The 25,529-nt window shown below is 36.8% G+C and overlaps 1 protein-coding gene across 1 annotated transcript in view; it reads right to left on the bottom strand.

The window, feature by feature from the left end:
• Positions 1–25,529, bottom strand: part of PAPPA (pappalysin 1) — a 263,111-nt gene that overhangs the window by 31,529 nt on the left and 206,053 nt on the right. Inside the window, exons 15-18 of the mRNA XM_074292900.1 lie at positions 24,673–24,856; positions 16,893–17,103; positions 15,710–15,881; positions 3,672–3,819 (exon numbers count right to left, since the gene is read on the bottom strand). Coding sequence (XP_074149001.1) covers positions 3,672–3,819; positions 15,710–15,881; positions 16,893–17,103; positions 24,673–24,856 — 715 coding nt within the window. The remainder of the gene's footprint in view (positions 1–3,671; positions 3,820–15,709; positions 15,882–16,892; positions 17,104–24,672; positions 24,857–25,529) is intronic.

The following is a 25,529-nucleotide window of genomic DNA, read 5'->3' as shown; positions in this document are numbered from 1 at the left end:
ATTCTTATATAAAATAAATTTTCAGTCCTCTCATCCCTAACATCAAACCTGTATCTCTTAGAGAATCATCCTTCATGGTGGGCAAAGTATCATAGAATTTAGCCCCTTGGGAGATTAGTTAACTGTCTCTCTGCCCTTGGGACACAATCACACCCAACAGGGATGACACCTGATGCATTTAAATCCCGACTTCAATTGCTCATTCAAATATTTGACATTCCTCATTATCAGGAAATTAACCCTGATCCATTTATAGCCTAAATTCATTCTATATAGATCCACTCTCAGAAGATGGGGAGAGGGAAAAATGTTTATCAACTTCCATAAAAGATCCATCACATTTGTATAGATATGGTTGGAGATATACAGAGGGCAGAGAATTCTTTCTACTGCATTGTGCAATGTAAGAACTAGAAGGGACCCTATGACAGAAATTAAAGAACTGAAAAAGACTTCAGAAAGTTACCTAGTTCAACCCCCTCACTTTATATAAGAGATGGAAAGATAAGTCAAACAAGCAATTAATGATTAGATAAAGGACAAGATACAAAGTTTATCACTCTCTGTGTTATTCTTTCTAGTAATATTGATTAGCATATATTGGTCTAAACAGAACGAAGCTAAGGAAAAGGTAAAAAAAATAGAGTACAGCTCCTTTCCATAGGATGTTTATTTTATAGATGCTTCCAGATGAGAAGGTCCTCTCTATTATGCTGTTGTGTCATAGGGGTTTTTGTGTGTTTAGTGTGTGTGTGTGTGTGTGTGTGTGTGTGTGTGTGTGTGTGTATGCATGGTGGCTTTGAGAGGCAGTGTAATATAGTAGAAAAAAGCATTGACTAAGAGTCAGACATCCTAGTTTCAAGTCTAGTTGTATGACCCTGAGAGAGCCTCTGTGCCTCAGTTTCCTCATCTATAAAAGGAGTTATTGTTGTTCAGTCGTTGTTCACTTCTAGACACATGAAGTGTCTATCACCTCATGACCCCATGCCATATTGCAATGGTTTGGCATTTCCTTCTTCACCTCATTTGACAGATGGAGAAACTGAGACAAATAGAGTTAAGTGACTTATCTAAAGTCTCATAGCTAAAGGGTATCCTTCTTTCCTCTAGACTTGGCACTGTGACACCTAGCTGCCTGTAAAATGGGTACGTTACACAAAAAGGTCTCTAAAGTCTCTTCCAACTTGGACCATTTGTGGTCTGAGAATATAAATATAAATTTGCATATAATTGTACAGGGACTGAAAAAATGGAAGAGAAATTGGAAAATAAAGGAAGAAACAGAAAGCAGTGGGGCATAGAAAAAGATAGCAGGTTAGAAGCAAGGGGGAGTGATGTCCCAAGTGAAATGAAAGAAGAGAAAAAAAAAAGGAAAGTCAAGAAGAAGGATCTTAAGAAAATAAAAAAGGAAAACATACTGCAAACATAGACTATGCAGGGTTTGTGCCTTGTTAAGATCCCAGTTCTAAGGGAGATTTTCCAAGGCAGACAGATTCTTGAGATGAGAATTAGGGGGTTATGACTTCTGTTCTTTTAAAAAAGAGGCAGCCTCTTAGAGGTAAACAAAGGTCATCTTATCTCAAGGGTAAAAAACGTTGTCAAATTAGATGTGGTACCAGTCCTGTGCCTGCAGATATATTTACATGCATTCTCTCTCCCTTCAGCTCCCCTTCCCTCCCCTCCTCCCCTCCTCCCGTCCCAGTTAGCTATTTCTGCTTTAGGAACAGGTCTGCATTGTTTTGATATATGAGTAGTAATTGGCATCATTACAGAGTGGTGATCTCATCCAGGTTCCTGCCTCTCCTCCCCTAGAGAATGAACGGCAGCAGTTTTCTGATGACTTACGACAGTTTTGAAATTCACTGGAGCCTCAATATTACGCTGCTGCTGGCCCCGAGGGGCCATGCTGTGGGGCCTTCTCCTGCTTGAGGATGACTTATAATGAGGTGCCCTGGGTCCTTTAGGAAATGCTTCTCTCTTGGACTCTTGGATGGAGTCCAAGGTGACCTTAGATCAGATTCACCCTGCACCAGGCACCAACAAGCTCTTTGGCAAATAGATTTGGGCTGAAGATTTCAGATCCATAAGAACCAAGTCCAAGGCCAAGGGAAAGAGCATTGGGCAGGAGGGGAAATGAGGCTTTCTCTGCCTCCTGCTTCTCAGATTTTTAGATCATAAAAAAAAATTCTTTGAGCAAGGGAAAGGGTGGGGAGGAGCAGTTAAAAAAATGAAATGCTGAACATCATATAAATATTTTTCTTTTCTTTCTTTGAGAAAGAAAATGCCAAATGGGGCAAGAAACTATAATAATGTTGAACATCATAACAACTCCTATTTCTAGAACAATTAAGCATGTACAAAATATTTTCTTCATAAAATGTCTGTGAGAGAAACTGAACATTGCTGTTATTGTTATTCAGCTATATCTATTTCAGTCATATCCAACACTTCATGGACTCATTTGTGGTTTTCTTGACAAAGATACTGGAATGGTTTCCATTTCTTTTTCCAACTCATTTTACAGAGAAGGAAACTGAAGAAAACAGAGTAAAGTGACTTGCTTAGGTTCCCACAGCCAGATTTGAATTTAGGGTAGGTCTGCCTGATTTCAGACCCAGAACTCTATTCACTGTGCCACTAGCTGCCCTTTTTTCTCTTACCACCACGCTCACTTTTTACAGATGATGAAAATAGTAAGAGTCAGCCATGAGGAGTGTGGGTATGGCCACCCACAAGGCTCTGGGAGGGTGGGAGATGCCCCAAGTTTAAGTGTAACCATGTCTCTGCATGTTTATGTATTCACTTTATCCACATTAAAAGTACTTCCTCTTCTCCAAGCTTTTCATCAACCTTAATTAGTGATTTCACTCTTCATTGCCAATACATAGACAGGTATGGCTTCACTGAATTCAACCCATCTGGTAAGGATGCCGAATCCTGCCCTGGGTAGGAATTTAGACTAGATAATCTTGAAGTTCCCTTCTATAGCTAAGATTCTATATAACCTCTTATCTGAGGACCAAAATTCATCTGGAAGAACAAAGATCAAGAATTTCAAGGGAAGTAATGAAAAAAATTGCCAATGAAGGTGAATCTGTACCAGATCTAAAACTCTATTATAAACCATTTGATACTGGCTAAGAAAATGAGTAGGCAATCAGTGGAATAGGTCAGGTTCACAGGACAAAATAGTCAATGACTATAGTAATCTAGTGTTTGACAAACCCAAAGATTCCAAATTTTGGGATGAGAATTCACTCTTTGAGAAAAACTGCTGGGAAAATTGGAAACTATATGGCAGAAATTGAGCCATACCTAACGCCATATACCAAGTGCTATGTCTATATGGGACATTTTTTATGCTAGGTCTTTAAATGCTATCAAAGGAAAAAAAAGTAGAAATAGGAAGAAATGGAATGTATTTAGGAGGAGTTGCCAAAATGAGAAGCTATCTATGACAAAGTAATCCTTTGATGAGGGGCTTTCAAGGGACATCCTGAGGTTCACCAGGAGCTATGCTCTTCAAGTAATGGGCCCAATTCCACCAACAAACCCTTCCCATGCCATCCCCATTTCATGGGGACCAATCCCATTTGACTAGAGGGAAAGAAAAGGGGGAGAATTTCTATCCATATCCACAGCACCACCACCACCCCTCCACCCTCTCATACCTATTTCATAGCCACCAGAACACTGCAACTTGAGATTGCTGTTGAGTTGATCGGGTAGGGAACACTGGCCATGCATCTCTTTGCAGACATGGAATGATCCACTCCAAGTACCATCTTTTCGGCAATGAATCACATTGCTCCCACGACCCTGAGATTCAGAGAACAAACAATCAATCAATCAACAAGTTTTCATTAGTCATTACTAAATGCCAGTTGCTGCACTAAGTTATGGGGATATGAAGGCAGGAACAACACAGGCTCTGTGTTCATGGAGTTTGCAGGGAGGCAATGACCATCTCTATAGCCATGTGCCAAGCACTGTGCTAAACATTGTTTTTTATAAATTTTATTTCATTTGATATTCACAACAATCCTAAGAGGTAAATGTTCTGATTAACTCCATTTTACAGAGGAAACTGAGGCAAACAGAAGGGAAGCTACTTGTACAGGGTTAGTTAAAGGGCAAATCTCCCTGGCTTTCAGCCCATCACTCTATCCACCATGCCACCAACTGTCAGGGGAAGGAAAGATGTAAAATTTAGATAAAATAATAGAGAATATTCTAATAGAGAAAAGGAGAGTTCAATTATCTCCTTAAATTTTGATTCAGGTAACTCTATAGAAATCCAAATGAATTTTATAGGAGTTGCACTTTGAATATTTCTTAGCCCATTTCCTAGTACACAAGTGTTATTTTTTCCATAAATACAATTGCCTGGATTTGTAATGACAGTTTCTCTCTGTATAATGGCTTTATACTGATCAAACCAACAATTAAGTCAATTCCTTGGGATTTCCTAAGAAGGCAAGGGAAGTTTGCTCTTTTTTTTTGTTCCACAGGTTGGAGCAACATGGATATCTCTATCTCCAACAAATTTCTTATTCATTTAACCTCTCTGATCTAATTTCCTATATTAGGGAGGATTGCCTTACCTTGTCTACCTCGTAGGGTGGGACATGGGCAAACAAAATTCTTAATTGATTAGAATATTTATTTAGTACCTACAGTATACAGAGCATATTATTAGGTATATAAAGAAAATAAAAGTGAAAGAAAGAAAACTAGCAAGAATAAGAAGGTGACAGAGTTGAGACTTCCAGGAGATATTGATGTCTTCTTCCCCTCAATAGATGAGAAATTTGCTACAGTTAGACACCCAATCATTTCCTTAGACTACTTTAAAAGGGTGGTTAGCATTCAGCTACAGGTTTTTAAATTAATTAATTTTAAATTAAGCTGTGAAATAAAGCTATAACCAAGGGAAAGAAAGAAACAACCATATGACCTAATTTGGCATTTACTGTCAGTGAACTGAGCTTCTCCTCCTTGCCAATCTTCAGACTGAAACTAGAAAATCACTTGGACAGGTATGCTAGAGTGTTGGTTCCCTTCCTATATGAATTGGGCTAAACATCCATTTCAGGTCTCTTTCTCTATGATTCTGTGAGTAGAATTAAGTTGGGAAGAATATGTTCACTCTATGTCAGGGGAGCCATGCTTCATCTCAAGTCTGTTCTTCTGGCTGCATGAAGCCATTTTATTGACTGAAGCTCCCAGAATAAACATTGAGGAAAAGCAAAAACATTGGTGACACATAAGGGTCATAATAATAACTGACTCTTGTATATTGCCACAATATTTGCAAGGTATTTTATATAAATTATCTTATTTGAGGTAGCACAGTGGATAGAGAACTGGCTCTCTAGCTAGGTGGACTCAAGTTCACATTCATTCTCAGACAACATACTAGCTATGTGACCCTAGGCAAGTCTTTTAACCCTGCTTTTCTCAGTTTCCTCATCTGGAAAATGAACCAGAAAAGGAAATGGCAAACCACTATAGTATCTTTGCCAAGAAAAGGCCAAATGGTGCCACAGTCAGACATGACTAGAACAACACAACATCAACAGTGATAACAATCATATTTGATTCTTACAAATCTATAAGATACATGCTATTACTGTCCCCATTTCCTAGATGAGAAAATTGAGATTCATATCACTTAAGTGATTAGTTCAAGTTTTAAAACAAATAAATGATGATATAGAATTGAACCCAGGCCTTCACATACTACAATTGTAATACCCCGTCTTCTATATCATAGCAGTCTATAGAGCTTCAGGATTTTTATATGGACTATGAGCTTGCAGCACTGGCCTGCTAAGCAGAATTATAGAGCTAGCTCATTATATCAGAATGTATCCATGTCATGCTCCAGTCAATGTCATGGGGGGGGCTTCTGTTTTTCTCATCTGTAAAACGGGAATAGTAATGATTACACTATCCAGATCACAGAGTTATTGTAAGGAAAGGTCTTTGTAAACTTTTAATGTCTTATTAGAGTGACTAATAGCCATAAAAATAAAATTAGGGTGTTGAATTTGATCTCTAAGGTTCTTTTAAGCTCCAACAGTTTATGATTATGATGCTATGATTATAAAACAGCTGAGAGGAAACAGGATTTGAGAGAGAAAGGGGGCCTCTTGCTCTAACTCCCACAGGCCAACAGGAGAAGGTCCAGGAAGTATGGTCACTCGGCAGTATTATTAGTCGAAATGTGTCTGGCATTGAAGCATAGGGTGGCCTTCCTGAACACACAGCTGCAGGGAACTTCATGGCTTTGAATCCCAAAGGTTCTGTGTGAACTCATGTCAGTTTATGTGGGTTCACGTGGGTTCTCTCCTTACAAGCTTTGTATCTCAGACATTAGCAAACCCCAGGCTCTCACTGACCCCCAGCTGGGCCCACATCCCCAAGATTCCCCTGGTTTCTCTCAGAAACCAAAAATCGTCCCCAATTTTCCTGGAAACTTGGCTCAGATCTCCCCTGAGTTTGGCCCACAGACCTTAAAAGGTTTGCAGACCTCAGCATAATATGGGACAAAGCTGGCCCTGAAATCAAATTTGTAGCAAAGAGACTAAACCCTAACTTGGATTCTACTAGGATAATTTCAAATTTTAACTTAAGTGAGGACCTGAGAAATATGTAAAGTGTGTTTCTTGGGAATAAGATAATGGAAAGATCTGAGGAGAATTTTCTAGATTGGTGGTAGGTCATCAGTAGGCTACTCCTTGACCATTTACAAGAGTATAGAATTGGTTCATATAAGAGTTCCTATTCCTATAGCACGCTATAATCCATAAAGTAATATGGGGAAAAGAATACACAAATATTGTTCACACTTTATAGGGAAGAAAACCAAGTTCACTGAAGTACGATTGATTGGAGGCAGCTAGGTTCTGAAGTAGAATGTAGAGCCAGGAGTTAAAGCACCTGAATTCAAATCCATCCTTAGAAACTCTTTGCTACATGAACTTGGATAAGTAACTTAACTTCTATCTACCTCAGTTTTTAATTTGTAAAGAAAGGATAATAATAGTACCTACATCCTGGAACTGTTGTGGGAAAAAAAAATGAGAAAATATTTGTAAAATGCTTTGCAAATCTTAAAGTGTTTATGTAAGTGCTAGATATTATTATGATTGTTGTTATTATGGTTGATGATTACACAAGTAATAAGTAATAGACTGAATGAAATTGAGTTTTCTTGAATCTAAGTCTAGGGCTCTTTCCATTATCCTATACATGCTTCCTAAACTTTCATTTGTAAATCATAAAGGATTATATAAATTCTGGTTTTTATTATTTCTATAGGGCTATAGAAAACTGAGGAAAGTGGGGCTTCTTTCTCGTAAAGGGGAAAAACAATAACAAAAGGAATCAGGAATGCTGGTTCTGCTTCAGAGTAGTTGGGGTACCATGGGAAAAATTCACTATTTCCTGTCTGAGCCTCAGTTTCTTCTTCTGGAAAAATGAAGCAGTTGGAGTAGAGGCTCCCTAAATTATTCAAACTTTAGCTGTAAAAATGTTATAATTTTTCTTTTTCTCCCTCTTTAATATATATGGTTTTTATTTATTTTGTTAAACATTTCCCCAATAATTTCAAAAATTCATATTCTTTTTTCTTTTGAGTTCCCAAATTCTTTCCCTTTTGCCTGTCTTCTCCACTTTCTTTAAGAAGGCACTTTGATATCAATTATACACATATGAAATTATGAAAAAACTTGTTTCCATATAATGCTATGATTTTTTTTAGCTTCATGGCACTTTCTGGGCAGATTTAAGGGCAATATTTTTTTTTTTTGTGGACCTTTCACCAATTCAGTAACCACATGACTTTTCTCTCCCCTATAGTCTCTCCCCTATAGTCCCTTCCCATTCCCCAATGCCTGGGGTGTTATAAATTCACAGGAACTTCAGCATGAATCAACAAAATGGGAAGGGAATGGTGTGGGGTGTGTGTGTGTGTGTGTGTGTGTGTGTGTGTGTGTGTGTGTGTGTGTATAGGGGGGAAGAGGATTGCAAACTATCACTTTTAAAGGTGAAAATGCCATTACAGGAAACCTTTTTGTGATTTCCAAAATGGGCCAGATACCTTTCAGAATCTCAAATTGTCTACCCCTCATCCTTCCTGATAGTCTATTAAAATCTCTCTTAGAGAGATCACTTTTCCTAGACTCCCAGTCTGTAAGAAATTTCTATCCCTGTTCTGCCCAGTACCAAATATCCTATAGTTTGTAATGGGCACCATGATTTCTACTATTAGAGTGGATTACTTATAATGGAAAGAGTCATGGGTTTAAGACAGAGGAGATGGTTTCAAATCTGTCACTTACTATCTCTTAACCTCTTGGGAGTCTCAGTTTACTCATCTGTAAAAAGAAAGGATTAGATTTGATGGCTTTTAAGGGTCCTTTGTGAGTATGGATTTTGGATCCATGGTTGGTCCCTTAAGCAAATATGAGTTTTCTTTTATGGGTACAAGTTTATATTATCACTTACTATGACCAGAAACATATCACAAATTTTATTCCTAAAATTATTTATTTATTTATTTATTTTTAAGGTAAGCTGTAGTCAATATCTCCCCCCTCCATCCCTACCATACTATACATTTTGTCTGTATATGTTTTCTGAAGGTCTTATAAATATCTTTGCTTAAGGTAATCATTTTCTATGGAAACCATGTGATCCTTAGGATTTGGATGGAAGGGTACAAGATTTTCTGAGGAGTAACATGGTTCTGATAACCATAAAGAACATTTCCTGAAATCAGTTTATTCTTGAATGAAAGACTGATTTCTCAATAGCTTCCAAATGACTTCCACCTTCACCCTGCTTCAATACCATGGACTATGGTTGATTACATGTTTTATATATATATATATATATATATATATATATATATATATATACCCTCTGTCACACCACCAGTTTTACTATAACAGAAAGTGAATTATTTAAGTTTCTTGGAATGTTCATATTCCAATCTCTTCCCCTCCTCCCCACTTCTATAACAAGATTTTTATCTTATGCTCTTTAATTCAAGAATCCCAGTCTTATGATGGTTTAATTTGGAACATACCTTCCTGGTCACAGAGTCATAGATTTAGATTAAAAAGACACTAGCAATTAATTGATGGATGACAAAATTGAGAAGATGATTTGGCCAAGGTCATGTAGGTATTGAGTGGCCAACCTGAGATCCAAACCTAGCTCCCTTAATTCCAAAGCCAATGCTCTTTCCATCACCCCAGAATGTAAATACTGTGGATTTCACTTAGGATTGTTCTTCTTATTTGTAGGCTCATGGATTATTAGCATGGGAAGGATCTTTAGAATTTAATTCAGGAATCATTTACAATTTGCCTGTGTGCCAAGGACAATGCTATGTAATGGAAAAAGTAATATTTTTGGTGTGAGAGGATTTGGGTTTGAAACCCAATTCTACAACTGATCCATGTGACCTTAGTCAAATCATTTCAAATCTTAGTGGCCCAGAGAACATAAGTTGCCAAACTGCATTGATTGAATATCATGGGTCTCAATCCTATCACCCCAAAATATAGAAAGTCCTGCCTGTGCCTGGGTGCTAAGGCTAAAGAAAAAAAAAAAAAAAAAAAAAAAAAAAACAGCTAGAATAGTCGAATTGAGAGGTAGCTTAGATGATTTAGTCCAACCTCTTCCTTTTAAAAATTAGGAAACATTAAACGATCTGCCCAAACTCTCATAGACAAGAAGTTACAGAAGTTGAATTTGAATCTATGCCCTACCACTCATTGTCTTTTTCCTAACTAACTATTGAATAAAACAACTTGTGTTCTTACTTCTTTTCTGTTTTCTAGAATTTTCTATCATCCATTGGGGAGGGATTATCAAACAGCTTAAGAGAAGAGATAATAAGTGAGAATAAATTAATTTTTGGTGAAGCACCCCATGCTCCTATTTTTGCAGTAAGAATAAGAGAGAGCTCAGACATGATTAACCAGAGCATCAGAAGATCTGTTTTCTAATCTCTAACCACACACTTCCCAGGACATTAGAATTAGAACTAGAATTAGAATTAGAATCTAATGTCTATATCTTATAGATGAGGAAGCTGAGGCTAAGAGAAATGACCTTCCCAAAGCCACATGACTGATTACTGTCAGAGCCAGGACCCTGTGCTTTTGCTTACAGCACAATGGTACAGGATATACTCATTGCCTTTGTAATGTACTACTGTATCAGACTCAAACCTCATCAAAGGATTCTGGGTCAAATATAAAATTATCAAAGCAAAGTCTTTTGTTTTTAGGGCCTGGGTTGAGACAAGCAGATGTAACCAGAGCTCAGATAATTTACTACATCATACAGGAACCCAGACAAAAAAAGCATGTCTAAGAGAGCCAGCATGGAAGAGTGGACAGACAGCCAACTTTAGTGTCATGAAGACTTGGGTTCAATCCCTGTCTCTGATACATACCAGCTGTGTGACCATAGGCAAGTCACTTGACCTCTCAATGTTCTAGCCAACTCTCTAATACTGTAATTTGGAGATGAGTTGCTAAATCTGAATGAATAAGGGATTTTACATACAGGGAGTTCTTTATGGTAACAAAATCATAGATATGAACTAGACTGCCATCAAAGTGAACTACAGTTCTAATATGAAATATCCCAGATAGGATATGCCTATTCCCTGTACTTTTTCCTCCAATAGGATCAGACAGTGAGAAGTGAAGATCTGGGCAGCAGAAACCCCATATTAGAAGCAATATTTCTGGACAATGGAAGGAACCCTGGATTTGGATATTAAAGGCCTCTGGTTCAGATCCTAGTTTTGCTCTTTCATATGATCCTAGTTCTAGAACTGCCAGGAACCTTCAAGGCTATCCAGTCCAGCATTTTCATTTTAGAGAGGTCCAGAGTTGTTAAGTGATCTGCCTGATTACACAAATAATCAGTTATGACAGATGTGGATTTGAAACCCAGGTTCTCTGCCTCCAAGGTCAGTGTTCATTACATCCAAACCTTCTGCCTCTCATTTACTAGCTGTCAGATTAGACAACACACTTCTCTCTAAGTCTCAATTTTCTCATGTGTAAAGAAACCTCATGATCTCTGAGCTTTATTCTACTTCTGAATCCTATGGGCCTATAATAAACTTCTAGAAAGTTGTGTAACAAAGAAAGAAATGGTAAAGTTTGAGGGAAGAAGAAAAATAGTGTTTGCTTGAGAATAAAAGCTTTCAGAAACATTTAGTTTATATGCCATCTTTAACACGAGACTGGGGTAAATGTGTGTAATAGTGATTGTTTCCATTTTAATCATGCATACATGGTTACTAAACATGAAATTTTTTAGTAGTTTGTAGTAAAGCATTTGGAAAAGTTAAAAACACAGCCCAATACATCTTGCATGTTTGAAACAAGGCATACTTCCCAGTGTCCAGAGTAGAAGAGCTGGCGAGATAGAGGAGATTGGGTTTTGAATGTCCCGTACTATCCGCATGCACTGTGTTTACAGGCAGCAAGAGGGAATCTGAGGTGAATACTAGAATTGGCTCTCAGGTTGTTGGTCTGAGGGTAGAGGAAATTCATTTTCAGAATAACCTCAGAAATGTCAATTGTATTAGAAGCCATTTGGCAAGGAGTGCTTCATTCTTTGAACTGACAAGCGATACCCTGCTCTCCTGCTTCCAGGTTCCTGCTCATATTGCCAAACAGCCCTTCTGTAGTCCTCCGATAAATTTACATTTTCCTCTCTTTAAATACAAGCTGGCCATGAAAGTAACTTGGCAGCTTTCAGACAGACTGGGTTTCAGTTTGATAACATGACCACGGCCAGAATATTATTTGGCCTTGCTGCTACAGCGGCTTGTGTAACACTTACTAACATTTTTTTCTGTAAGCAGTCTAAGGGGATCATGGCATTCATCCCTTCCTGCCTCTGTCCTTTGCCCTCTTTCTTCCTTCTTGGTATGTACACGTGCCTATGCCCATAAATACACATATTCATTACACTCAAGGATTTTTTGAGTTGCACATACCAGCCAAATAAAAAAATCTGGATGCTTGATCCACAGAAACTAAATAACCAATTTAAGACTATTTGGGCTGAGCTAATAGAAATGAGTTAGAACCAGTCTTTGAAGCCTACTTTAAGTTCAATAAGAACAAAGTATTTTGATTGGATACTTATTGCTAAATTCAGTTTTGATTGGCACTTGGACTTGAACTAAAAGACCATATATAGTTTGGGATGTATATTTTGCATGATTTTCTAAAGAGTCAATCATTTTCTTCTTCTATTCACCGTTGTGTGTCTTTCTTTTTATTGATGAGGTATATGTAGAATCCTAAGTCTCCAGAATGACCAATCATCCCCTGAATGCTACTTGTAGGAAGTTAGGTGAATTTGAGTAGAAATGTAATGTGGTATCAGAGGATAGAACACTAGCTTAGAAGTCAGAGAAACTGGATTTGAGTCCTGGCACTGTGCCTTACTATGCATATGAACTTGGGCAAGTAATTTGCTCTGTCATGGCCTCAGTCAATTCATCTGCAAAATGCAGGGAGATAGAAGATGACTGTTAATATCCCTCCCAGTTCTACATTTGTGATCTTATGTTAAAACACATTTTGGCATCTTACCCAGGTTGCTGCCTCCAAATTAAAGAGGAAATGTACTTCCTGAAACTAAGTAACAGGCTAGCAGGTTAATTCTGCCATGAAGCAGAATCAAAATCCTTGTGAATTTTTGTTTTCTACAAAGCCAAACAATGAGACATTTTATTTGTTACCCCAGATGTAAGTGAAATCCACAGCTATGGCTGTGGCATTATGGCAAATCACTTCCCCCCTATGATCAATAGTTGTTTCTTCTGTTAAAAAAAAATATATATATATGTATGTATATATATAAATTTAAAAAAGGTTATTTCACTATGATTGAAGTCTTTTTTTTATTCTAGAACTAATGATTTCAGCTTTTTATAATTAGGAGTTGAAAGATTGGGCTACTTCTTATTAGAATTATAACCTAGTAATGCTTGAAGTTCTTAAATCTTTCATATCCCCCACTGACCTCCAGTCATTTTATAGTGAGGTTGCAGTACATGGCTATGATAATCTTATCTTGGAGAATTACAATTTTTTTTTTCTTTGGGGTTTAACTTCAGTCACTAGTGGGCTTCAGTTCCCTCACTGGTAAAAGGGAGGATGGAGAAAATGTTAAGCTTTATGACCTTTAAAGTCATTTGTACTCTAAACTCTATGATCTTCAACTTCAAAATAGAGACAATGATCCTTTATCAAGGTTATTTCACAGGGGTGGATTGAGAGTAAATGAAAAATGTATTTGAAAGCATTTTGAAAAATTAAAGATTCCATAGCATGTCTCCAAAGGAAAAAGGATCTGTTTATTCAAACATTAATAGCAGCTCTTTTTGTGGTAGCGGAGAACTGGAAATTGAAAGGATGTCTATCAGATGGGAAATAGCTGAATAAGTTGTGGTATATAATTGTGATGGAATACCATTATGCTATGAGAAATGACAAGACAAGCAGGATGATTTAAGAAAAACATGGAATGATTTATATGAACTGATCCAAAGTGAAGTGAGCAGACCCAGAAGAAGATCATCCATAATAACAGCAATATGGTATGATGATCAACTGTGAATGACTTAGCTATTCTCAGTAACACAATAATCCAAAACAATCCCAAAGGACTCAAGATGAAAAATATTATCTTCCTCCAGAGAAAGAACTATAGGAATTTAAATGCAAATTGAAGCAAACTATTTTTCACTTTATTTTTTTGATGGTTTTATTTTGGTTTGTTTTCTTTCACAACATGACTAATATGGAAATGTGTTTTGCATGATTGCACATGTATAACCTATATCAAATTGCTTACCATCTTGGCAAGGGAGAAGGGGTGGACAGGAAGAGAATTTGGAACTCAAACTTTTAAGAAATAAATGTTAAAAATTGTTTTCACATGTAATTGGGAAAAATAAAATATTCAAAAAAATTAAGGGAAAAATAGTTTATTCAACTTCTTGCTGTCAGACTAATCTCCTAAATTATTCTTTTTTATTATGATATCTCCCACCTAAGAAATGAACAATGGCTTTCTATAGCTGACCGCAGGTGTTAAACATGTGGTCCACAAGCCACATGTGGCCCACAAAGCCACATGTGGTCCACCACACTTCTGAATGGGGCTGAACCAGATTAAACTGTAGTTCTTATCTGATTTTAACATGTTGAAGCATTAATTTTTTTTAAAGAGACACATAAACATGTGTGGTTTTCTAAATCAATATGTGGTCCACAGGGATTTTTAGGCATGGTTTATTAGCCCCTATTTTTATTTTTTTGATACCACTACTCTATTGTATTAAGTCAAAACTTTTCTGGCTGGCTTTCAGAACAGCTTATCTAAAACAACCTTCCATGATTTTTCCTATATATGCCTATTCTGCTATTTCCCTATTTATGACTAACTATTCCCCAACTCTGGGCCTTAGTTCCAATTGTTCTCCCCTTCTGGAATGTCTTCTGTTCTCTCTTTTCTAATGATTTAAATCCTTTCCATTTTTCATGGTTCAATTCAAATTTCTACCTAGCTCAAAAAGCCTCCCCTGACTACTTTTAGCCATATGGAATTCAACCTTCTTTTAACTTCCATGGAATTTGGATTCATTACCTCATCTTTTAGTATTTAAATTGTGAGTTCACAAGAGCTATTCATGTCTTTCCAGATACATTATAAGTGTTATAATCAAGGACTATGTTTTAATTATCTTCTTCATGGTACTAACTATAGGGAGGAATATAAGAAGCATTCAATATAAAATTATTGATTGTTTTATCATAACCATATTATCAACATCATTATTATTGCATCCTTAGAACTGGAAGGGACTGGAAGGTTGTTATTTAGTTAAATCTGTATTTTACAGATAAGAAAAATGAGATCAAGAGAGTGGGAAGACTTGGTCAAAGTTATATAAACAGTAAGCAGCAAAATGAGGATTCAATTTTAGGTTTTCTGCTTTCAGTTACAACATAAATTCAAGTAAAAAAATCTATCATCAATATCACCATCACCACCATCATCACATTTATCAGCCAATAATAAACTCCCTTAATAGAAGTCTATTTGACAAAGGATTTATAGAAGTATTTAGATTTTCTATCCACTTGTGAAATATACTCATAGTACTCTCACATCCTTCTAAAGAACCCCAAATGCCATGAAATACAATAAGATATACTTTGGTAGAGTGAATATAAGTTTTCTAGGCCCTCAGAGGAGTGAGGATATCACTGAGGGCTATAGTCAGGGAACAATTCATAAAAGAGGTGAGCCTGTACTTTAAAACATCAAAAGAAAAGGAAAGAAAAACTTTTAAAAAATCCTATACTTTTGCTTCTATAATAAGCAGGAAGGACAAGATGGTGCTCCATACATAGTAGCCACTTAATAAATGTTAATTGAATCAAGAAATAGGGAAGGGAATAAGTATTTTTAAAATATCTACTATATTCTAGGCACTGTGTGAAACATGTTACAAATATTATGCCACTCAATCCTCAAAACAATCTAGTAAAGAAAATGATATAATTATTCACATTGAATAGTTGAAAAAAATAGAGTTTAAGTAAGGCAAACAAAGGTTAAGTAAATGCATGAAGGCACTTACTGAAGAAATGTCACTCTCCTCACACTTGATCCTGCACTCGCTGTTGAACTGGAAACCATTGGTACACTGGTACAGCCCATGGAACTTAGGTGGGGGTGGGTCACATGTTACTGGTACACAGGCTCCCTCCAGCCAGCTGCCATCTTGGGTACACTGGATCTTAAAAGCCCGTCTTCCAAGAAGAAATGAGAAGAATCATTTGAATGAGTGCCTTGCACACAGAAAGTACTTAATGTTTTGGAGTGAATGACTGATTATATAAATTTCTTATCTAAAACATTCAAATTTGAATGTCAAACTCCAAGGAGTTCACGTAATATTGTAAGTACCTATGAAGTAAGTTTGGTCTAACTATCAAATTTGCCAATATATCTCCTATGTTGGTGTGGATGATAAATGACAATATTTGTCATAACTCATATGGTTTTATGACTTAGACTGATTAGTAATTATCTAGTTCATTTTTCAGAAGAAGAAACTGAAGTTTAAAGAATTTAAGAAATTTGCCCAGCATCATGCAGGTAGAAAATTTGAACCTAGGTTTTCTGTCTCCAAATCTAAGGTTCTTTCTGCTATTCCATAGCTGTCTTCCTCAATTAAAGGGAGACAAAGATAAAACAAAGATTCACAAACAGTAAGTTAAATTTATGATTACTGGGCTAATAATGTTATTTTAAAGTTCAAAGGTTCTTAGAAAAAGAATACATATATTTAACCCCCTCATTTTATTTATGAAGAAACTGAATTCCAGAAAAATAGTGATTTTAAATGCCAAGGTGTGACATGTAGGAAAAGTATGAGGACAATTCCAGAGGAAAGAATTAGAACCAAGAGGTGGGAGCTCTATTCATTCCAAAAAATATGATGAATTTTGGGGTGAGTTGAAAGCTTTCTGATTCTGGAAATATTAAAATAGAAACTGGATGACTATTTTGTAAGAATATTGTATGGAGTACTCTTGCATTTGCTGCCCCCATAACAGCATAGGGCTTGCTGCCATAATAGGTATTCAGTAAAGAGTTGTTGATTGTTGTATTGATTACACTCTAGAAGTCACAATAGAACAACATGGAATAATAGATTCTTTGTGATGGTATGATAATGTATTCATCTAACACATGATAATAGATTCAGATGCCGACTGACCAACTTTCCTTCCTCCACATGCCCTGCATATACTTACTTCTTTGACTTTCGAGAGGAGCCAGGCACATGGTAACCTGGTTTGCACTTGTACTTGCAAAAGGAGCCCACTTTGTGCTTATCCTCCCGGCATCGAGCAGTCTGGAGATCAGCATTGGGTACAATGGGAGGGGCCAAACACATCAGTTCACAAAGTGCTTCTGGGAAGGACCACAACCCATCTTCCATACATGTCAGGAAGCTATTGTTTCCTGTTAGGAAGACATACTTAGAATTAGCATTAGAAATCAATGGAAAAGTGGAACTTCATACTACTTTTATTAATCATATGAATTCTGTCAAATTAGAACTTTTTTTAAACTTAGAATTTACCTTAGAATAAAGACAGTATGTTAAGTATATAAAGTATATAGAATATGTCACATAATAGAATAAGGAATTCTAGAGATAGAAACGACCTTAGAAAAGATTGAGTCTATAAGTTATCATATAATAGAGGAAACTGATGTCTATAGTTTTGGAATGGTTTACTCAAAGTCAAAAAGAGAAGCAACCTATCAGAGTTATGACTACAGCAGAAAGCCATGTCCCCTGACTCTCAAGTCAAGAATCCTGTTATACTATTGAGTGGACCTGCAGGGACATCTACTTCCCAAATCTCATTTTATGTAAAAGACATCTCAGGCCATGAAAGGAGAGGGAAAGTGAGTGGCCCAATCAAGGACAGGTAGTCTCCCCTGAAATTAGAACCTCCTAACAAATCTTACAATGGTATGCTTATGACTTAAGACCAATTAAACCTTCTCTTGTACTTTTAAAAGTTCATCTAAAAGACCGGATATGTTGGGTAGACTTGTCTGTGCCTCTAGAGGAATCTCAAAGTCTTTGTAGTCCTCAAATTGAGTTGCTAAAAATAATGATAATAATAATTTTCAAATTTCAATGTTGAGCTGAACCTTACTGATGGACTCATATGAATGACACTTCCTAACATAGCCTATGTCTGTACTGATAGTTGTGCTGGCCAACATCAGTGGACTTGGATTTTGCAAATAAAAGCAAAATACAGTGAGGTTGTCCTTATCTGGTTAGATGATATAATATAGTGAAGCAGCTTGGCCAGTGTTTCCCTGAGACAAGAGAGAAGCAACTCACATTTCTCAACATCCTTCTTATCACTCACTTATTAAGGAATGGTGTTGACAAGTTACAAGAGACATCTCATGCTGGAAAGATGTGAAACACAGGGATTCAGGGATTAAAGGGAGGTCAATTGCAGAGGCAGTCAAGGATCATAGGGTCTAGAGCTGGAAGGAAACTTAAAGATTATTTAGTCCAATCTATTCATTTTATAGTTGGGGAAACTGAGGCCCATAAAGAAATGACTTGCTCAAGAACATGTAGGTAGTAATTAGGAAGAAATAAATTTCAAGCCTAGGTTTCTGAGTTTAATCTAGTTCTTTTATGTTAAATCATGCTCAGATCTCCCACAAGGCAACACAGCATTTCTTATTTTCCTTCCTGCCTATTTAGCTGTACTGTCCTTTTCTCATTCCTTTGCACATTTAATAAATTAGCAAGGTGCTCCTCTTTAATACTTGATTCTTTTTTTCCCCCCTCTTTCTCCTCTTTCTTGTCTGGCATGATTCATCCAGTGAGTGAAATAAAGGCCACTGTCTACAAACACGGCAGATGCTTCTGTGTTGATGAACTGTTATATTACAAACTCTGGACAGTTTGACGTCAACAAATAGATGAGCCAGCAGGAGTGAGAGGGTGATTCATTCAGTTTCCTGCAAAGTGGTGAGGCTTCCTGGGCATCAGGGACTACATGCTCCAATCACTTCCTTTTCTCTTACTTCATTACCTAGTGATGTTCACTTAGTACCATTGTCTGGAAACCACTGAAGGTATTAGAGCCAGATATTCTATTATGTAGAGACATTGAGTCTAGGCCATAGGTCAGGCTACTGCCTAGTAGCCCATGGCCCAAGCAGTACTTGGAATGTGTCTAGGGTTACAAACTATTAGTGAGCTTGAGGGAGAGGTCTGGCATGGTTTTTCCCCCTCATAAGAGAAGAATCCAAGATTACACCATTGACCTAATCTTTACAGGGCTGTGAAGATTGCTAATGACAAAAGAGAATATAGTTTGGAGTTAATTATTTTAGGCTAGAAGGTATCTTTAACTAAGTGATTGACCAAGTCCATATAATTAGAAAGTAGCAAAAGAAAGCTTCAAACCGACTAAGGAATAGATATGCCAGGAAAGAGAGAGGCTCCCAAACTCTATGAATGAAGGATTGCTGGTGATAGCATAGAAGGGAGACATTCATTAAACTGAATAGAACACTGGAAATCAAGAAAGCAAGCAAATTGAAAAGAAAGGCAAGAGGGAACAGAATAAAGGAAGAGAGTTATTTAGGAATAAGCAAGAACAAGATGAAGAGGAAGAAAAGCTTCAAATTGATTGTTGCACATTAAAAAACATAGTTGAACTCCTCAGTTGCTAGGTCAGGGAAGCAGAAAGGACAATTATGTCACAGACATAATTGGTTTTTATATTGATGGTGTGCCAACAGCTCATATGCAGGTTCCAAGGTTCAAAGAGTTAAAAAGAAACTTTATCCTTTACTTGGCAATTCTAAAACATATGTCAATTGTTCATTAAAATTGGATTCTCCTGGTAAAAGTGTGGGCAAATCCAATTTAATTTAAATGGTTGAATTTTACAAATTTTTACATGTATAAAGAGAATAAAACTAGTCATCATAATCAAGAAAGTCTACAAAGTGAGTGAGTTAAAAAGACAGATAAATAGACAGATACAGAAGATACACAGAAGGCACAGACACAGAAAGACAGAGACAGATGGAGATACAGCAACAGAGAGAGAACACATGCACACACACAGAAAAACAGAAACAGAGACAAAGACAGGGGGTCAGAGATACAATAATAGAGAATGAAAAATTCAGAGAGAGTGAGAGATAAACTGGAGAGATCATCTCTAATAGAATCATAGTTGTTATTTCTACATATTATGTTAAGGTTTACAAAATGTTTTATTATCAATGATCTCATTTAAGTAATGACCCTTTGAAAAAAGCAGGGCAAGTTTTATTACCCTCATTTTTTCAGATGAAGAAACTAAAAGTCTAGAGAAATGAAAAGTCTTATCCAAGATTACACAACTGTTAAGTGCCAGAATGAGGATTTGAATCCAAGTCTGCTCATTCCAGTCAATGCTCTTGACATCATGCCAATCTCTCTTTCCCAAATATAATAGAAAACCCAAAAAAGGCACATCTGCATAGTTCCCTCTTCAAAGGAAGTCCTCCCATGACCCAGCTTTCAAAGTGGCATCTTAAATTGATGTCCTTTGGTGAGCTATGATTTCACTAACTTCCCATCTAAGGGGAGGGATTTGTGATCTTCACCCACTTGATATGACTGAAAAGGTATTGATTTATACAAACATCCCTGCAAGGTCAGAAGCTTACAGAGCTTCAAAACACTGTACAAACCTTAAAGCTATATAAAGTAACAGTGAACACCCTTTTATCTTGTCCTAAAACAAGAATCTTAGGCTGTCAGAGATAGAAAGGACCCTAAAACATAGAACATCATAAAGTAGACTGTTAGTTCCAGAAGGAACCTAAGAAACTACCCAACCCCCTCACTTTACAAAGAAAGATGAGTCCTGGAAAGGGGATAAAAAGGAGAAAGTGACCAGCTCAAGGTCACACAGTAGCAGACTTGGTGCTATCAACTTGGCCTCCTTAACTCCTCAGGACAGTGCTCTTTTGACTCTGGTAAACAAATCATATCTCTTTACCCTCAGAAGACAGATGACTCTCCTATATTAGGAGACTCAAGGTGGAAAAGGAAGAGGAGGTCAGTATATGGAACATTAAGTCACTGGCCGGGGGAAAAAAAAGGGTAAGGATTCAGAGAGGGTTAAGACATCTTTCTGCAAACAATAATTGAAAGAGCATCTTCAATTTGGATCCTTTCAGAGATCTTGAGTTAGAGGATTTTCTGAATATTATAATGCCACATGAATTTACTTCATTAATGGAAACAAGAAGGCAAAGTAAAGAATCTTGAGCTGAGGAGTCAGCAGAATTAAAGGCAGTTTGCTACAGTGAAAGGAACTCAAGCTCTGGAGTCAGAAGACCTGATTTCAAATCCCACCTGTGATTTTCATTGGCTGTATGACTAAGTTAGTTACTTCCCCGCTCAGTTTTCTCCTCTGAGAGATGAGTGGATTAGATGACCTCTAAAATTGAATACATGAGATTCCTGAGTTTTAGGAAAAGCTGAGCAACCAGGCCAGGAGTCAGAAGCAACAACAGACTAGACCGAATAATTTTAAGTACTGAACTCTAGACTTTCTTAGGGAGCTAGGTATAATCCATTCTGGAAAGAGACTAGGCTATCCTTACTGCCTTGAGCAAATACAAAACTCAAGGAAGCTGTTCATGTCCTAAGGCCCAAGTAGAGGAAGAAGCATGTGCAAGAAAAGAGGATCTATAAGCTTCCTAAGACAGAAGACATCTAGACACACTTATGTGGATATGGCAAAGACAGGAAACTTGCAATTAGCCCATGATGGGGCATCTTTCAGCAAAATGGAGAAGGAAACAGAGAAAGTTTGGAACTCCTACCACATTCTCCTATCCTAAAAACATTTGAAGTCACCAAATCTTAGGGAGGACAGACTTCCCTGCCCTCAATTCTAACTAGCCCAGGCAGGACTCTTTCCCTAGCTTTTGAAGACATAGCACCAGGTGGGATTGATAATCAGTATGTTTCAAGACAACAATCAATCCAAACGGGTGAATCCTCCTAGTGGCATACATGTGTGATTATTAAGGGGAAAGGATATGAGCAATTAACATAAATGATCAAGGTGATCATTCTCACAGGGACCTATTTTCCTTTGTGGGGGCCTCTGACACCCCCTTGAGAGATAGTATATGGGAAGGGAACATGGGGATAAAGGGGCGGATAGAGAAAGATACAGCCAGGTGGGTGCAAATCATTCTGATTAGAAAATATTATTAACCAAAATAAAAATGCTAATAATCAATGCTAATTTATACAGCTTCCATCCCCAGGGCCTCTGATTGAGATGAGGAATGTGATTTCCGTCTGGAGTTATTAATACACCTCACGTCTTAGGGAGTTCAGATGAGTAGAGAGGATTAGAGGAAATACTTGTTGGTGATGTTAGTGCTCCTGATAGTTTCCAAGCCTTACCAACACCTCCAAGTTATCCTCTCCTTAGCTATTTCAGCCCAGTACTTAAATTAATTCCTGCTACTATAGGAGGATAACTATTGAATTATATTGAAATTAGTTCATAGGCTTTAGAGTTAAAAGAGAATCTTAGCCTCAAAAGACATTGATTTACAGCAAAAGGCTAGGTCATCTAGGTCAACCTCCTCATTTTAACGGTGAAGAAATTAAGGTTAAATGACTTGCCCAAGATCACACTAGCTGTAAAAGTGAAAGCTGAGGACTGAACCTAGGGATTCTATACTTTTTCCACTGTATGATACTTGCAGATTAGAAAAAAATATATATATCCTCCTCATATCTTCTCAGACCAAAGCTAGAGAAGAAGAGAGAATACCAAGAAAGGATTCAAAATCAGTATCTTCTCATAGTGGAGTAGTTCACAATTTTCTTCCCTTTAATCTGAAATCTTCCGATTGCTCATTCACTGCTTTGTCCATTTTTTTCCCTTCCAAAACTCAATCTCACTGTAATGAAAGTAGAAGAGAATGACTTCAGGTCCCAAGCTAATAGTGACTTTACAGGCCAGCTTAGTCCCAGTCAGCATTTTATGGATTAGACTAAAGGTTGTTCAGTCCTTGACTTTGCATACGACAGGAAAATGGAATTATTCTCTAGAGGTGAACCCTAAAGTTTTCTAACTTGTATCAATTCTTTTTTAGACTTACTTTCATTATGTCCAATATTGAATGGTTCTTTCTCAAACATTCTTTGACTCAGTGTCTCTCTCTGTCAAATAGTCAAGTCCATTTGGTACTTGAAAGAAATAAACTAAATGTCCTTCACCTAAAGGTCATTCTAACAATATGACATAGATCCTGATGGGGATATCCCATTGCCTTTGTGGCACAGCAGTCTTTCTGACATCAATCTGAGTTCATACCTTCGAAAGTTCAGTATTAGGGTTTCTTTATTCATTTCTTGGTCTTTTTTCTTATTATCTTTAAAATAATTCCTCATATTTTCCCTATACACTTTTACAGTTATAAGTCATGAACTGAGTTGAAGCAAAGTAAATCAAATTGTTCTGAACTGAACCAAATGCATTCAGCATGGGATAACTACAATCCTTCTGGGGTTTAGTTGATAATGGATATGATTAAATATGTCATCAAAGTACATCAAAAAATGTTTTCCAGGTAATCTTGCAATTAGTCCTAGTACTGTTTTTGGACTATTGCTAACTAACCACACAATCTTCTGCATTCCCTTATAGAAGTAAGAATCCTTCAAGACAGAGATGGATTTATGTGCCTAGGTTTATATGAGAACAATTTTATGTTTCTGGTCAGAGTCAAATCAGGCTGTGATTTTTTTTTTTCTTGTCAGATAGTGTTCTAAAAAGTGTTCCTCACTTCTTATTTTTTTCTTCGTCTGGGACAATTTCATCAATAAAAACAGAAGCACAGAATGTAAAAGCTGCCAGGAATCTTATGATATAGAATGGTAGAACTGGAAGGAATCTTGGGGCAAAAAATAATTGACCATATGGAGCTTGTAGACTGTTAGAGTTGGAAGAGATCTTACTGGTCATCTAGTCAAATCATTCAATCAATAAATATTTATTAAGCACCTAATATGTATCAGACATTGTGCCAGGTGCTGACGCTACAATGAAAAGTAAAAGATAATCCTTGCTCTCAAGGAGCTTTCAGCCTAATGGGAGAGGTAATATGTAAAAGTTATGTACAGTAAAAACTTGAAAGGAAACAAAGCTATATGCAAGATAAATATGAAATAAACAGAGGAAAGGTGCTAGAATTAAGGAAGAATTGGGAAAGATTTCCTGTAGTAAGTGAGATTTTAGCTGAAACTTGAAAATGCCTATGAAGCTAGTAAGTAGAGACCAAGTTTAACACACTTATTTTATAATTGAGGAAACTGAGCTCCTGCAGAGGGGGAGTTAGTTTCCAATGGATGTTCCAGTTTAGATTCTATTTTATTCTTTTCCCCACATTATACCCCCCTACTAGATTTCATACTAATCTCAAGGGACAAATATCTTTGTCAGCCTCTTCAATGTTTTGTTTTTGTTTTTGTTTTTTGTTTTTGCCTTTTACCTTGGCACACAGGGACACTGCATTAAATAAATAAATGCATTTAGCTGAGAGAGATCAGCAGCAAATTAGCCTTCAGTGTAAAAAAAAAGGCTTGGTTATTGCTTACCACTATTAAGTTTTTAATTATAAATAAAATATACTTGCCTACATAACACATGAGTACAAGCATACATATAGACAGACACATATGCATGTGTTTTATACATATGTCTATTTATAGACATATGTATGTGTATATATATTTATATTTAAAACATATATACATATATAGGGATAAGAAAATTATATGTATTCATATATCCATATATATTCCTCTATCATCTTTCTACAAACATATAGATATATTCTATATGTATAGGCATAAATAAGGGATATGTGTTTATCCCTTATTTCCTTCAAAGGTACTCCAATGCTTCCTATGATCTAAAGTAAGAAGTCATAATAAATATACAATACCTTTCAGCTGAGCTGGGAGGCGACATTGGAAGGAACATTTCTTGCCAAATGTGGTACCCTCAAGACAGGAGAACGTAGCTGGGTAGACATGATACTGGTCAGGGATGCCGCAGTCCACAGGTTCACATGACACCTGCTTGTTCCACTTGCCCTCAGTGCAGGTAACAGTGACACTAGACCCTGACTAAAATGATCAAACACAAAAGAATGTATTAAAGGGAAGAAAAAGGAAGGAAGTGGAAGGAAGTATAAATGTATCTGACACTCTCGCCTCCAACAGAAGAAACAACTATGCAGAGCTGTGAGTTCTGTGGATAGTCAGGTAATTAAGGTTCTAGACATAGCTGTGTCATTAAATACTTCTGTGATCTTGGACAACTCAATTCTATCCCATTTCTGGGACTCAATTTCCTCATTTGTGAAATGGAGACCATGTTTTTTGTCCTATCTGTCTCAAAGGATCAAATGAGACAATGACAATGAGCCTTGAAGCATTAAAAATAGCTATATATATATATATTTTTAATTAGGCATGGTAGTAAATTGTTTTATTCTCAAGTGGCCTTGAAAGAGATCAGTTGATGGCATAAATGTTAGGGTTAGATAACTTAGGGTCCAAGAACACAACAAGTATACTTTTAGTAATGGCATAATGAGGAAAAATACACATTAGATGTACCAGCATGATACAGAGGAAAGTTTTAGAATTAGAGGACCTGGTTTTGAATCTCACACTAATACCATCTAGGTGACCTTGACCAACTCCCTCAACCACAGTTGCCATATATATTTTTTTAAATTAGGAAGCTAAACTATCAGATGGCCTCTAAAGTCTCTTCTAGCACTAAATCTATGTT

Source organism: Sminthopsis crassicaudata, chromosome 2, assembly GCF_048593235.1.
Source record: "Sminthopsis crassicaudata isolate SCR6 chromosome 2, ASM4859323v1, whole genome shotgun sequence".
NCBI lineage: Eukaryota > Metazoa > Chordata > Mammalia > Dasyuromorphia > Dasyuridae > Sminthopsis > Sminthopsis crassicaudata.
Note: the sequence above shows the minus strand (reverse complement) of the source record. Positions and strands in the feature narration are given on the sequence as shown.